Raw genomic sequence first — 16,051 nt, 5'->3', positions numbered from 1 at the left:
AGGGAAGTGAACACAAGAAGAATTAACCACCAGAATCATGCTGCATGGAACTGCCACCAAAATGGGCTTTCTCTAGGAATCAGAGTAAGTATATTGAGCTCTCTGCTTAATAATTAATGTCTTACAATTTGTTTTCATTGTAGAAGTATTATGCATGTAATCAATCAAATAATACAGATGATCACATTTTTTGGCAAGAAACTAGCTCAAGTTAAATACTGACCAAATCTGTACCATGTTCTGCATTAAAACCAGATTTATGGTTTGTTTCCTAGTATTTTCAGAGTGACCAAGAAAGAACCCTAAAATGTTATTAGCAAAATTGCCTGAATTTTTTTTTTTGCAGCTTGTATTACTTGAGTAATAGTCTAGCAATAGTCTGTCATAAGTAAATATTAATAAATTTATAACTTCGAGCACCCAAAAATAACCCACATTATTAAAAATGTTAATTTTTTCCCTTTTTCAAAGACATACAAGCGTTGTAATCAGGTCCTTTCCAAATCACTTCCATGTCTTACAAACTCCACTTCTCCACAAGGGAGGTAAAGAGCATATTTCAAGACTTACTTAGAACAATTTACTTATGTGATTTATTTTAAAAAGAAAGTTATTTTTCAAAAACACATAATTTGACAGGTAAAAACTACTTTGTCTAAAAGAACTTCCCATACAGACAACAGATTGAGTTTTCTGGCTTCTGGCTTTAACCCTTAGAATCTTCTTCATCACTGGTATATGAATAAAAAAGCCATTAAATTAAAATAGAAAAGGATGCCTAATTTATAGTTTTCAGTTATTGTAAAGATATCACAGCTGAATTTCCATAGTCCAAAATGTTTGTCTTTACAGAATGGCAAAAGACCAAAAACTTAAAACTATTAAATTCATATTTTCAAACATTTTAATTATTTAATTATTTAATATCAGAACAATGGAGATGATGATGGCAACAGCTAACACCGATATAATTTGGTAACAGCTTGGCATGTAACATTGATTCAATAACACAATAATGGCTAATATTCTCAAAGCATTTACTTCACACGAGGCATTTGACCTTTTTCTCTAAGCACTTAATCTTCACAACAAATCTGTGAGGTGGATACTATTATTTTCCTCATTAACAAATATGGACCCTGAAAAGCACAGAGAATTAAAGTAAGTTCGCTAGGGCCACAAAGCTAGCAAGGTAGTGTCCTGTACTATGTTCGTGCTTTCACCATCAATAACTCTCTAGGACGGTGCAGTGACACCTGTAGCGGCTGATCCTCAATGTGAATTCCAGTTAGCTACATTACATCACCTGCCACACTCTTTGTGCTTACAGGAGATTTTCCGTGCTCCGTCAGAATGCTTCAGGCCCAGAAAAACCTAGGGATACCTGTGACTCCATTGCTATGAACAATATAGCTTCTTCTAATTTTAAGAAGAAAGGGGGTCCCCATTTCTTGGAATTAAGTAAGGAAGGGAGGCAGGGTGGGAGAGAGGGAGAAGGAACATGCCATTTGAGGACAGAAAAGTGAAAATACTTTAAGTAAGGCTGCTTTATCTACTGAGCCAACAGCTGTGACTGCAGAGATAGGGGTTTTGCCAATAGAAGCTCCGTCACTGGGCACCACCACCTCTAGGGTCTATAAACAGACCCTGTGAACCCTACAAACACCTCCCTCCTGAGACCAGAACTAGGAGCTGGAGGCCAGCATCCAGACGAGGGCTCGCACACGTCCTCCTAGGCCAGGGGCAGCAGCCTGAGGTTAGCTTGGGCAATATCAAGCTCAGGCACCTCCTGGGGGCAGGATGAGTGTCCCACTCCCTCCCTCCTCATCTCTCTCTGTACACATGTTCCACATAGGCTTTGGATCCTTGAAATGTAAAGGCTTGATAAAGATGAACAACTACCCCTGCAGAAGGCCCTTGGTTCTCGTTGTAAAACTCGAAAGCAATCTAACTGGTGATCCCAGGGGAAAAAGCAATGCTTCTCACGACCTGAAACCCAGAGGGAGTGAGCAAACAGTCGTAGGACTGGGTCTTGCCCCACCTCCTTCCCCAGCACCCAGGCTCCACAGTGCAATGGGAGGGAGCCCTGGGCAAAGTCAGGAGGCCAGCAGCTCGTCTCAGCTCCACTGCTCCAAGACCGTGTGATGCTGGGCCAGTCACATGCATAGCAGAGGAGCCTGCTTCCTCACAAAACAACAGGGAATGTGCCTGAAATGGTTAACTCACAAGCTTGTTGCAAAGGTAAAACTGAAAAATACATGAAATGCTTTGAAAAAATAAAAATGCTGTACAGATTCAAGGTAATGATACAATTTGGGTCTAAGTTGGTAAAAATAAGTATTCTCTGAAGCCCAACAATGTGCAAAGCCAAAGAACAGAAAAACACACAGGTTTAACTTCTTAACAACAGAGGTAACTCTTGACGTCAATGGCTGCTTTTGTCAGGAAATGCAAACACACAGCCCGTATACTCTCCCCTCAAGTTGAAAAACAGGTCCAAGGATGAGGCTGCCAGTCGCACCAGCCCTGCCCGGCTCTCAGAAAGCTCTGGCAGGGTTGCCTATGCTTGGCAGCACTTGCTGTGACTGAGACCACAGTAAACCGCAAGACTCAAGGCCGCATGAGCAGAGCGATGGACAGAAAGTGGGAGCCCGCGGTTCTAAAGGGCGCTCACCCTGATTCACAAGGAAGCACCACTGCCTGTTGCTCACTCATGCCAGGACTAGTTTGCCGTCTTCAGGGTTCTCCAATGCAAATGGCTCAACATGCAGGAAGCATTTTCAAAAGAATCCACACCTCTGTTTATGTGAACTACTTATGCTTTCCTGAGTAACCTGGATTCCTGATAAGGAGAATTAACAGACAGGAAGCAAAATACCACAAAGTTACTGAATACTCTTCTACTTTATCTTCATCTTGACAACAGCACTCCAGGGCTTTAAAGATGATCCCCATTTTAGAGAAAAGATACAGCTCCAAAGGATTACATAACCAGGCTTATAGTGGTAAAGCTGATGAGAGGTGAATTAAAACTCCAAAGCCTCTCTCTCTGCTCACCGTGCCACTCTGACTCTGGCAGCCACAAAGACTTAAGCTTCTTAGGGCCGGGCGCGGTGGCTCAAGCCTGTAATCCCAGCACTTTGGGAGGCCGAGGCGGGTGGATCACGAGGTCGAGAGATCGAGACCAACCTGGTCAACATGGTGAAACCCCGTCTCTACTAAAAATACAAAAAATTAGCTGGGCATGGTGGCCCGTGCCTGTAATCCCAGCTACTTAGGAGGCTGAGGCAGGAGAATTGCCTGAAACCAGGAGGCGGAGGTTGCGGTGAGCCGAGATTGCGCCATTGCACTCCAGCCTGGGTAACAAGAGCGAAACTCCGTCTCAAAAAAAAAAAAAAAAAAAAAAAAAAGACTTAAGCTTCCGAATGGACTCTACACTTAACACCCTAAGATGGAATGGAGATGTAACCAGGAGATGATTAAACCAAGAAGATTCTCATAAAGCACAGGGAGGGACCTTTACACTCGAGTTTTGACACTGTTTGCCCTGCTTATTAGGTCGGTCTTCACTAGCTGGGAAATGGTACATTTACTGAATGCCTGCTGTATGTACCTCAGGCATCTGCTAGGATTTGGGTGCACAGAGAATTCTTCCACTGTGAAATTCTTACTCCACCTTATGGAAAATGCCTTTGGCTGATGGTGCATACCTACAGTCCCAGCTACCTGGGAGGCTGAGGCGGGAGGATTGCTCGAGCCTGGGAAGTCAAGGCCAAGCAAGTGAGCCATGATCTTGCCACTGCACTCCAGCCTGGGTGAGACCCTGTCTCAAAAAAATAAAAAATACAAAAATAAAAACCCTGTTCAGATTCTAATGGGAATTATTTGGGTGAATTGGTATTTTTGTGTTGCCTCCCCACTGTTAATCATGGTGCATCTTTCCATTTGTCCACATGTTATTTTACATTCGTAAGATTTCACAGTTTTTTTCATACAGTCTTGTGCCTTTCTCACATAATAAAAACCCAGATAATTTAAATTCTGGCATTATTGAGAATAAAATGGTTTTTATCCCTTCATTGCTGGGTACATAATTATACCTATACAGACAAAAGCTATTGACTTCTGCATACTGTCTTACAAAAAGCCACAACAAATTCTCCTATAAATTCTAATTTTTTAAAAGCATAGTTTCTTGGTTTTTCTAAACATACAATAAATACCATGGCACAGTAAGGACAGATAATGCTCTCTTCTTTTCCAATGGTTGAAGAGTGTGAACTCTGGAGCCAGAGAATGTGGCTCTGAATCCCAGCTCTGCCAGCTTCCAGCTGCACAACCCTGAACAAATCAGTATACCTGTCTGTGCCTGCATCTCCCGACCTGTAACACAGACAGGAAAACCAGCACTACCTCTTAAGAGTTGGTATAACAGTAGCTGGCAAGCGGGAAGCATTCAGCAAATCTTAACTACTGTTGTTGTTGTTATTATTATTTGTTATCCAACTTCAGTCTCATGGTATATATCCTTATTATTATTAGAGTCTCACTCTGTCGACCAGGCTGCGGTGCAATAGCACGATCTCAGCTTGCTGCAACCTCTGCCTCCTGAGTTCAAGTGATTCTCTTACCTCAGCCTCCCGAGTAGCTGGGATTACAGGCGCAAGCCACCATTCCTGGCTAATTGTTTTGTTTTTAGTAGAGATGGGATTTCACCATGTTGGCCAGGCTGGTCTACAGCTCCTGACCTCAAGTGATCTGCCCACCTTGGCCTCCCAAAGTGTTGGGATTACAGGTGTGAGCCAACATGCCTGGCCTATTATTTTTATTTTTTTCCCCCCTTATTTCTTGGGCCTATGATTTTTAAATTGGTAATTTTCTAGTTTGTGTTTGTATTTGTTAGTACTTCCGATGAAATATTGGAAAATAACATAAATAGTGTGCATCTTTGTCTGGTTTCTCATTTAATTGAAAGGGCTTTATTATTTAGCAACAGCATGATATTGCTATTGAGTTTTGGTAAAGTTGTGAGTTTTAGTCCATATGATAGTTAAGTTGTAACTTTCCTTCCCTATTGGAGGAAATGTTTCCCATTGGAGGAGAATATGTTTACGTATTAACACAGAATGGCTTCCAAATTATACTAAATGATGTTTCTGCAATCTATTGCTATAATGTCTTCCTCCTCTTTCATTCTGTCAATGGAACAAATTATGTAGACATTTTATAATATAAATCTACCCTTATATTCCTAAAATAAGTCTTAACTATTTTGTTTACATACTGCTGGAGGCAGTTTGCAAGTATTTATGTCTATGTACATTCATGAGAATCGTCAATAATTTCTTTATGTCATCTTTTGATATTAAGGTTGTGTTGGATTCATGGTATGAGTTATAGAAATTTCCATCTTCTTTATGGTCTGGAATAGTTTAAATACACTGGAGCCACCTGTTCATTAAAGGTCAGACAGATGGGGCCAGGCGCGGTGGCTCACACCTCTAATCCCAGCACTTTGAGAGGCCGAGGTGGGCGAATCACTAGGTCAGGAGTTCGAGACCACCCTGGCTAAGATGGTGAAACCTCATCTCTACTAAAAATACAAAAATTAGCCAGGTATGGAGGCACATGCCTGTAATCCCAGCTACTTGGGCGGCTGAGGCAGGAGAACTGCTTGAACCCAGGAGGCAGATGTTGCAGTGAGCCAAGACTGCGCCACTGTGCTCCAGCCTGGGTGACAGAGCAAGACTCCAACTCAAAAAAAAAAAAAAAAAAAAAAAGATCAGACGGATGTTACCAATGAAACCCTCTGGATCTACAGCCTTTTTAAATGAAAGCTCTTTAATCACCTTCCCAGTGTAGCAACTCAGCTGATTACAGTCTTTCCATCTTTTCTTGGGTTGCAGCTGTAATCAAATTGGCTCCTTTCCCTTGAAGACTTTCCTTTTCCTTTCTATGTGACACACATCATGGGAGACATAAAGGTCAAGAAGATCCAATCCCTGCCTTCAACAAGTCTTCCATGTAGAAAGGGGAGTAAGAAACCTTTGTGGACAGGCGCCACATATGAATTCCTGCTGGGTTTTCTTTTCAGTCGTGTCTTCTCTTTCTAAACCTCCCTAAGGTATAGTGCAATAGTGATTAAACACGCATGCATGTGCATGCACAAAGCTCTGGGCTTGCCACCCCACTGCCTACAGAACACAGCCTGAAGGCCTTATACTGGCACTCAGGCCCGCTGTAATTTAGTTTCAGGCTGCATCTCTATTCTCATCTCCCGCTATCTTCTCTCCTCGTCTTCTGTTCTAGTTACACTGGACTAGCTGACATTTAAACTCCCTTCCCTCGTCTTCCTCCTACTACATACATCATCTTGCTACTCCCTTCTCCAACAATTCTGAATGTCCTCCAGCCCCCAACTGACATCCATTCTTCAAGAATCACTAAAACCCATCTCCTTCCAAAAACTGACCTGGACTCCTCCCAGATGAAAGTAACTCCTCCTCCTGCAGAAATGACCACACAGTGTGTGTGCCTAGATTCAAACTGCTCATCAAATGATCAAATGAGTGGCTGAGACAGACCAACCATTTAGCACCCTGAGCCTCAGTATTCTCCTCTTTGAAGTCGGATGAATAATGGCACCTGCCTCATGACAGGTGGGGTGGTCCTGAGGATCAAATCACTACTCACAGAATGTTCTACAAATGCACAGAACACGGCAAACACCCTGCCAAATGAGAACGCACGTTTCCACTCTCCTGCTGGGGCATTAGTGAGCAGTAGGTGTGCATTTTGCTTTGACATGCAATGTATTTCTCTGTCTCTCACCTTGTCACTAGATTTTAAATGTGTTTTTCTGCCTCTCACCTTGTCACTGAACTCTGCAGGAAGTGGAAGTTCACTGCACACTAACCCTAGTGTTGCCCAGCAGAAAGTCTCTGTAACTCTACAACTGGGCAAATCCTACAAGAGGCTCTTTTGCACACAATCGTCACCCAGGTACTCCTCAAGGCTACCCCCTCCAGGTATCCAGCTACATCTACTGTGAGGACACATGCTGCCTGTGGGAACCCCGGGCTCAGCTCAACACAGCGACCTGGTGGCATCTCATAGACAGGCTGCTCAGGAGACTCACAGGCAGGGGACAGGAAGTCCTGGGCTCCAGGCCAGCAAGGCGAATGGGACACACAGCAGCAAGTTGGCAGCGCCTGCTGTTTACATGACCTTCACAAAAGTCACATGCATGATTTCATAGATGCAGGCTCCTGAGACTCTGGGTTAAGCCTCTTCTTAAACAATCGGTAGAAATCCAACTTAACTGGGGTACCTTACTACGTGAGTTTCCAAACGGAGCTAAGAACTTGAATTGGACGTGAAGGTTGTTCTATTTCCAGCCAAAAGAGGAAGTCCTACTTTATGGCAACCAATAAATATTCTAAGTTCCAACTTAAAAATATACTGTATGATACGCTGACAAAAAAGATCTTAAAATACAAAATTTTGCCCCACATGGAAATTTAATAAAGATATGATTACTTTTTACCACAAAATTAAACAGCTGTCAATAGTTTCAAGGATTTTCTTTAAATTGAGTTTTTGAACATGAATAAACCCCAAACTACGTGATCTACTTTATCATCTTTACTTGTTCTAAAGTCCACAAGATTTGAAATTAAGTAAAACTTTAACTTGAAACTCATAGGAAAATACTATTTACTCTGACATCTTTGCCAATTTTAAAAATACACAGATTCTAGCCGTTTTTGATAATTTTACATTGCTGATTCTGATACGATGCTCTTTTTTTTTTTTTTTTTTTTTTTGAGACGGCGTTTCGCTCTTGTTGCCCAGGCTGGAGTGCAATGGCGCGATATCGGCTCACCGCAACCTCCGCCTCCTGGGTTCAGGCAATTCTCCTGCCTCAGCCTCCTGAGTAGCTGGGATTACAGGCACGCGCCACCATGCCCAGCTAATTTTTTGTATTTTTAGTAGAGACGGGGTTTCACCATGTGGACCAGGTTGGTCTCGATCTCTCGACCTCGTGATCCACCCGCCTCAGCCTCCCAAAGTGCTGGGATTACAGGCTTGAGCCACCGCGCCCGGCACGATGCTCTTTTTTTTTTTAAGACCAAAGTCTCACTCTGTCATCCAGGCTGGAGTGCAGTGGTGTAATCTCAGCTCACTGCAACCTCTGCCACCTAGGTTCAAGTGATTCTCCTGCCTCAGCCTCCTGAGTAGCTGGGATTACACGCACCTGCCACTGTGCCCAGCTAATTTTTGTAGTTTTAGTAGAGACGGGGTTTTACCATCTTGGCCAGGCTGGTCTTGAACTACTGACCTCGTGACACACCCACCCTGGCCTCCCAAAAGTGCTGGGATTACAGGTGTGAGCCACTTCACCTGGCCTATGATGCTCTTTTAAAATATAACCCCCTTCTCCAAAATTCAAGAATTCCTAAACCAAGTGTTAGTAAATAACTATCTGCATTTTGTAAGATATTAACAATATAAATTATGCTAGATAATAACCTGTTATAGAAGACATTAAAAACTAAATATAGGTTTTCTCCACTAAGAAATCTTTATAAAGTTCCATGTAAGGGATTCTGCTTTGGGTCTTAAGAAACTGGTAACTTTTTGAGTCTCTTTAAAAAAAAAAAAAAACTTTATCAGGATGATTTGTTTACTATTATAAACCAAACAAGATATAAATGTGTAAGAAGGTTAATGATTTTCTTTCGTCCCCCCCACCTTGAAGTAATGTTGAGAGTTGGATAGGCACAGTACTTTTCCACGCCTGTTTATACACACACACCTCCAGAAATACAACCAGGTGTTTTCATACTTAAAAAAAAATGGGATCATTCTATAAATACATTACTGTGAAATCTGCTTTTTAAAAAATACAATACTTCAAGCCAGGTGCGGTGGCTCACGCCTGTAGTCCCAGCACTTTGTGAGGCAGAGGCGAGCGGAACACCTGAGGTCAGGAGTTCGAGACCAGTCTGGCCAACATGGGGAAACCCCATCTCTACTGAAAATACAAAAATTAGCCAAGCCTGTTGGCACATGCCTGTAGTCCCAGCTACTAAGGAGGCTGAGGCAGGAGAACTGTTTGAACCCAGGGTGTAGAGGTTGTAGTGAGTCAAGATTGCACCACTGCACTCCAGCCTGGGTGACAGAGCAAGACTGTGTCTCAAAAAATAAATACATAAATAAATAAAAAATAGAATACTTTATACACATTCCTTCAAGTCAAGACACACAGGTGTTCCTTTTTAGGTCAATGGATTTCTAAGAGTTAAATGATTTACTTAAAGTCAATTTTAAAAATACTGCCTGGTTTCCCTGGAGATCTAAGAAATAATTTTAAATGTATTGTGTTGTTTTTAAACGTAAACCATAGCTCAAAAGCCTAGAAGAGAATAAGCAGAAATCTCCTTTTGGGTTCACAGAATGACTCACCATTTGAGACAGGACTACATGTCCTTTGGTGTTTTAATTACGAAAATCACCATCAATGATTTGAACAAACTACAACAAACTCCAAGCGGGGCCTGAAAGGTTTCAACAGAAATGTGCTACACAGATCGCTGTACTGAATTCACAAGCAGCCCCTGACTACCCACCCAGGGGGCCTCTTCAGATCGGATCCCACATCTCTGCTTCTAAGTAGGCCCCTGACACCCACCCTTCAGCTGGCCAGAAACCAGTGCTATGACCTTGTGCAACCAGAGGCTGCTGGCCTAGAGCCTCTCTCGTCCTCTCTCAGGAATGTGAACTGGGGTGCACCATGAAACCGGGCAGGTAGCACCATAAGCCTAAAACTTGTGTGGCAAGGATGAAACACGCGAGGTGTCATGTGGTGGATTGGGACTGTTTACTCTCAACTCTGGGGCAGGTACAACTGTTCATTCTTTCAAATTCTGAAAATAATAAATGTACTAAGACACCTTATTCCCTGGCACTGGTTTCAATGAAGCCCAACTCAACCCTAATCTTAATCATGGGCAAGAACGAGATTGCTTCTACCTGCATGACCTAAGTTCATTCTGCACCTGTCCTCCTTATGTTTCACAAACCCGGCAGCCTCTCTGGGCCGTCTTGTGGTGCTGTGTGAGGTGTTTGCCTCTGACACGGTGACCCACCTGTGCAGGAAGTGCAGCTTGTGCATGGCAGCCAGCCCTGCGGCGATCTCACACGCCATCCTCTGCAGCAGCATGGTCTGTGAGTCCCCCCGCATGTGCTCCTGCTCGCTGCGCAGATACGCCTTCAGGTCGCCCTGCAAAAGTCAGCCCGTTTGAGTTTCAAAACGAACCACAGGAACAAAGTTCGTGCTTAAACACGTGCCTCACTAGACACTAATGTTAAGATTATTTATTAGAAACTTATGTTCGTACTTAAAGAAGTTCCAACCCAATAATGCAAAAGTATAGAACACTATTATGCTTTTAGGGGAATTCTAACTAAACATTTTTATCATATAAACAAACACATGTAAAACAAAACAGTTTTTAAAAAGACAGTTTTGCAATGATGAAAAATTAAAACTAAATGCAGGGTCGAAGTAGAGAAAGTCCCAGGTATCTAAGAGATGACACAGAGAGTGTAAGAAATGGTGCGACTCACATTGCCTGGTCTATGGATTCTAGCCAGCCCCTGGGCAGTGAGCACTTCATCACGAAGGCGCCGTGGCTACTGCCAAAGCTTGGGGGAGCAATGGATGGGGAGAGAAGGGAAGAAAAATGGGTGGGAGAGGAGGAGAAGTCCAGGTAGTACAGTAACAACTGCTTCAGGTCTCCCACAGCTTCCCCAGGGCCCTGTGCTATCCTGAGACGGTGGAGAGAAAGAACATTCCAGCCAATCCAGAAAAACTCACCACATGAACAATGAACAAGCCTACTCTTCAAAGAGAAACAGCCTGAGCAGGAAAATAAACAGATTTACAGTCAGATGCCCAGTACATGGCCATGACACTGCTGGGCTCCCTGCGCCTCCTCAAGGACCTCCCTGTGTTAATGCTGTCTTTATTTCGTAACTTTAATTTAGAACACTATGTTTTGGGAGTTTACAGTGTATCTGTTACAGGGAATACCCTTTTGAGGGAATAAATTCTTCCACATTCTCCTTACCACATGATTAAATATTTATTAATATGATTTCACCCCAAATTAAAGCTTCCTAGAATCAGTTAATAAAATTTAGGAAGCAAGCCAATAGCTTTCTGTGTTCTTTAAATCTGAGTGAAGAAAGACTGCTGGAGTTGGGGATCAGGGGCAAAAAAGAAAAAAAAAAGACTCCCGAGGAAGGACATTTTCCTTGACCAGCTAAAGAGTGCATGTCTTATAGCTGTTACTGAAGCTAGCAAATTTATCAAATTCCTCCCAGAATAAAACCTTGAAACACAGTATTCCTTCAAAAACATTTGCCCACATTTAAAACTGAGTACATTCTGATGTAACTTCTAGGTCCACTCTAGGAATCTAAATTTGTTTCCATTCCCAGTTTCAAAGATCTTTACACTAGTGATAATGTTGATATTAATAGTCGCCACCATTTGCGCTTTGAGCCCTGAGCCAAGCATTGTGTTAGGAGTTTTTGCACTTGCTACCGCAAATACAATTTGAGATGTTTGCCAGATATGGAACTGAGGCTTAGGGAGGGTAAGAAATTTGCCCAAGGCCACAGAGCTAATAAATGGTAGGGCTGTGCTTCCACTTTTCAGTTTACCAACTAGTCAAGAAAGTTCTATTTAGCAAGTGAATTAAATTAGTATGCAGATGATATCAATGTATAAGAATGAATATAAGGTGGGTGCAGTGGCTCATGCCTGTAATCCCAGCACTTTGGGAGGCCAAGGGGGTGGATCACTTGAGGTCAGGAGTTCAAGACCAGCCTGGGTAACACGGTGAAACCCCATTTCTACTAAAAATACCATACATTAGCTGGGCGTGGTGGTGTGTGCCTCTAATCCCAGCTACTTGGGAGGCTGGGGCAGGAGAACTGCTTGAACCCAGGAGGCGAAGACTGCAGTGAGCCAAGACTGTGACAATGCGCTCCAGCTTGGGCAACAAGAGCGAAACTCTGTCTCCAAAAAAAAAAAAAAAAAAAAAAGAATGAATATAAAATAACTTAAGGTCAATCCTGTTGATCTACAGGGTTCTCCCAAGTGTCACGTGACAGCCCTGCTAAGGAAGCAGTGCCCTTCCCTTGGCACCATGTGGTCAGGCAGCACCGGCATCACTGTCCTTCACAGATTTCCTTCCAAACAGGGTGCCTTCTCCTTTGTTCCCAACAGAATTAGAGGCCACACCAGAGGAGAAGGAGACATCTTTTTTTTTTCCTTGTGAAAACATGCCACTCCATCCAGTTTAGGCTCTGTGAAGCTTGGGAGTTGTAAGGATAATGAATGATTCAGAAGACAATTAAATTCACCCAGAAAAATACCAGCAAAAAACTCCCAGGACTACAGGCATATGGGAGTTTCACAAGGTGGCCCATAGAGAAAGTAAACATGAAAAAAGCTTAGGCCTATCTACATTACCAATGAAATGGCAATGTAATTCTTCCACCTAACCCCTTCACTGCAATACCCATCTAAGGTAAAAATCACTCTCACATGAAAACATGGTTGTGCTGGGCTGAATCTGGCCGGTCCTCAAAACCAACAGCAGCTGCTGGCAGTGAACTGCAACTCCAGCCATGAGGGCAGGGGAAGGGCAGAGCAAGCATGGCTGCTTCCCATGGGTATCTAAAGTATATTCACCACCACACACTGCCCTTAAAATGTCTTTTCTCCATGATACCCCACTTCCCAAATTTCACTCAAAGACAGAATATCATAAACAGAAGGGGATTTTACTCAAGAATAGATAAGATCAGTCCATTCCAGGCAAAAGTATCTTTAACCCAGGAATAGGTAATAACATCGAAGACTACTGAGGCCCCTGGTTATGGTTCTCATGGGTGAGACTTGTGATGGACTGTGTAGGGTCCAGGGTTAGTTTTATGTTCCAGAAAGGTCTATGAGCTCTCCTGGTGCCACAGTTTAAAAGAAAAAAAATCAATAAAATATTTAATTAAAGATGTTTATATTAAGCAAATACTAAAATTTGATTCATTCTATTCAAAACAGACAAACCTATATTTAGATATATGATTTATTTGTGTTTTAATGGTGCTTAGTGAAGAAACATGGTTATTTTGGTTCATTATTTAAAGAAAAAAAAACTCACCAAGAACAGCAATGAATTAAAATAAACATTCCTTTATCCAAGTTTTAAAAATTTCTCAGCTTCACAAAACCCCTTAAAAAACTCCAGAAGGAAAACTTCTGACACTAGATGGCAGCAGAGTGCTACACCAAGCTCCACTAACAGCAAGCCACCTGCAAGGCCTTCGTGGAACGAGTCATTCCAAGACCTGTAAATGGATTCCTCGTAAGCCCCCTCCTCAATGCTGACATGAATGGTCAGAGCAACCTTTATTCAGCTTTTTTGCAGGACACTGGAGCAACGAATTAATTTTAATACCGCGTAAAAAGTCAACAGGTAAATAGCTTTACAACTGGAAATTATAGTCATTTATATGTTTAACTGGATGATTCTGGGGAAAACCATAATTTTCAATAATTTTATTGAAAGAATGATACAGACAGGGCAACACCCCCGCTTCTGCTAATGAAGTAGAAGACCTGGAGACCGGGGCAGCTGGCGCCACCACGCCTCCGTACAGCCGGTGGCCTTGCTTCCCTCCCAGACACTCTCTGCATCCCTCTGCCCACTGGCATCCACAACCTGATACATCATCTCCTCTTTGGTTGCCATGGATTCTTCGTCTTTGTGCCTTTCTAAGCTCAGTTCTTTTGAGAGTCCATCTCTTCTCTCTGCTCTGGCACCCAAACACCTCCCAGGTAAAGCCAGCCTTCCAGTTCTCTCTCCTCTCCATAGATAAACTCCTCAGAAGCCTAGTCTGTCCTGGCTCCTTGCTCAGGAACCCCTCCCCATCATCAGAAGCACTTTCATCCACCGTTCAGTGGCCGCTGCTCTCACCAGGCCTATCGAGGAGTGATCTGCCCACTTTTCCCCAAGCGTAGAGCTGGCTGGGTTGCACTGCACCAGCATTAACGGAGATGAGCCCACCCTTCCTTGTTTAAACACGTCCTTCTTCACCAGTCTTCATGGCAACCTCCTGCATTTCTTCCTATCCTACTGGCCACACCTTCTTCTGCCCCCAACTGGCTCTCCCTCTTCACTGATTGGTAAGCACCCTGGAGCTCCATCCTGGTCCTCAGCCCTGGGGACACTCACCGCCCAGGGGTTTCACTCACCCCAAGGCTTGAAAGACCACACCTCACATACACCTCTCTGGCCCAGTCCCCTCATCTCCTGACTCGACTTCCCTCCCTGTATGTCTATGAGCCATCCAGCACAAACCTCTGCCAATCTCAGGAAGCAGCATTACTGTTTTGGTTAGACCAAAAGTGAAGATGTCATTTGTGAGTTCTGCCTCTAGGCTGCCACATCCAACCCATCACCAAGCCCTGAGTCTACCTCCCATGCTTCGGCTACTGTTGTGCTGGTCCTGGCACCACCCCATGCCTGCACCAGTCCACCAGCGGCCTCCCTACATCCATCTGCCTGAGCAGCCAAAGCCAGCCCCCGAAAACATAAATCCAATCATGATAGCCTGGGTTTCCACATGCTGTTTTATCTCCTTGTCTGTTTCTACCACTAGAAAGCAAGCTAGACACAGCAAGAACTCTGTCTAGTTCTCTACTGTGTCCCTAAAACCTAGAACAGTGCTGGGCACACAGCATATGTTTAATATGTGCTTAATGAATGGGAGAAAAAAGAAAAAACACTTATGCAGATAATCTAAATGAGGCCCCAGAGGTTAAAGTCAGGGTGACTGTTTTCCCAAAGCAGTCCCATCCCATCATTTCCATTTAATAATCTAGTAAATGAACTTAAGAGTAAATCTGAAATTTCACGTTTTTATTGGGCTTTTAAATTTATTACTTCATTACTCTGTATATGAAAGCTAGCCAGACACTTAATTTGGGAAAACAATATTCTTTAAGTATCTGATTTTCTTTGAAAGTTTATCATTGTATAGTAAATGCTACGTTGAGAACAGTGAATCCACATTATTCTAAAACTCAGGTAAAGTACAGTGATATATCACTTAACACTGGGGATACCGTCTGAGAAATGGTTGTTAGGCAATTTCACTGTCGTGCAAACATCACAGAGTGTACTTAGATGAACCTAGAGGGTCAGCCTACTGTGTACCCTTACACCACATAGGGTGGTTTCTTGCTACAGTCTAGGCGTAAACCTATACAGCATGTTATTGCACCGAATCATGTAAGCCACTTTAACACAATGGCAAGTATTTCTGGATGCAGTTTTGACCTCTTGGGCTCTAGAGACCCTTAGCCACACTAAATTTACATAAGCACATTTTCTTGGCCGGGTGCAGTGGCTCATGCCTATAATCCCAGCACCTTGGGAGGCTGAGGCGGGTGGATCATGAGGTCAGGAGTTCAAGACCAGACTGGCCAATATAGTGAAACCCCATCTCTAAAAATAAAAATAAATTTCTTTCCCAATAATAAACCTTAGCTTACTGTAACTTTTTACATTTTAATTTTTTTTAAAGTTTGAGTCTTTTTGTAGTAACACTTAGCTTAAAACAAAAACACAATGTACAGTTGTACAAAACTAATTTTCTTTATATCCTTATTCTGTTAAGTTTTTTTCTATTAAAAGTGTTTTTCTTTTTAAACTTTTACAGGGAGGCCCCCATCAGCCTGCCCCAGCACCATCAGAGGGCGCCAGAGAACCTCCACTGAGATCACAGCCGCCACCCTGTGTCCCTCCTGAGCTCCAGCTACAGGTGCACATCTTGGTTATAAGCAGTGATGACCTGTCACTGCAGCGACAGGGGAGAAGACAGTGCCTAGGAGCAGGATGGTCACACACATGTGGAAGCAGCACTGGTGGAGGAAATGCGGGGTGGGGTGGTGAGGACAGTAAGCACGAGG

General features: G+C 43.1%; 1 protein-coding gene across 3 annotated transcripts in view; it reads right to left on the bottom strand.

Annotated features, from left to right (window-relative positions):
* LMTK2 (lemur tyrosine kinase 2) overlaps window positions 1-16,051 on the bottom strand; it is a 101,740-nt gene that overhangs the window by 25,150 nt on the left and 60,539 nt on the right. For all 3 annotated transcript variants that reach the window (XM_003934237.4, XM_010344792.3, XM_074390373.1), the window contains exon 7: window positions 10,152-10,285. In XM_003934237.4, the coding sequence (XP_003934286.3) occupies window positions 10,152-10,285 (134 nt within the window). The remainder of the gene's footprint in view (window positions 1-10,151; window positions 10,286-16,051) is intronic.

This window comes from Saimiri boliviensis, chromosome 20, assembly GCF_048565385.1.
Source record: "Saimiri boliviensis isolate mSaiBol1 chromosome 20, mSaiBol1.pri, whole genome shotgun sequence".
Lineage (NCBI taxonomy): Eukaryota > Metazoa > Chordata > Mammalia > Primates > Cebidae > Saimiri > Saimiri boliviensis.
The sequence above is the reverse complement of the archived record's forward strand: the minus strand, read 5'-3'. Positions and strand labels throughout refer to the sequence as shown.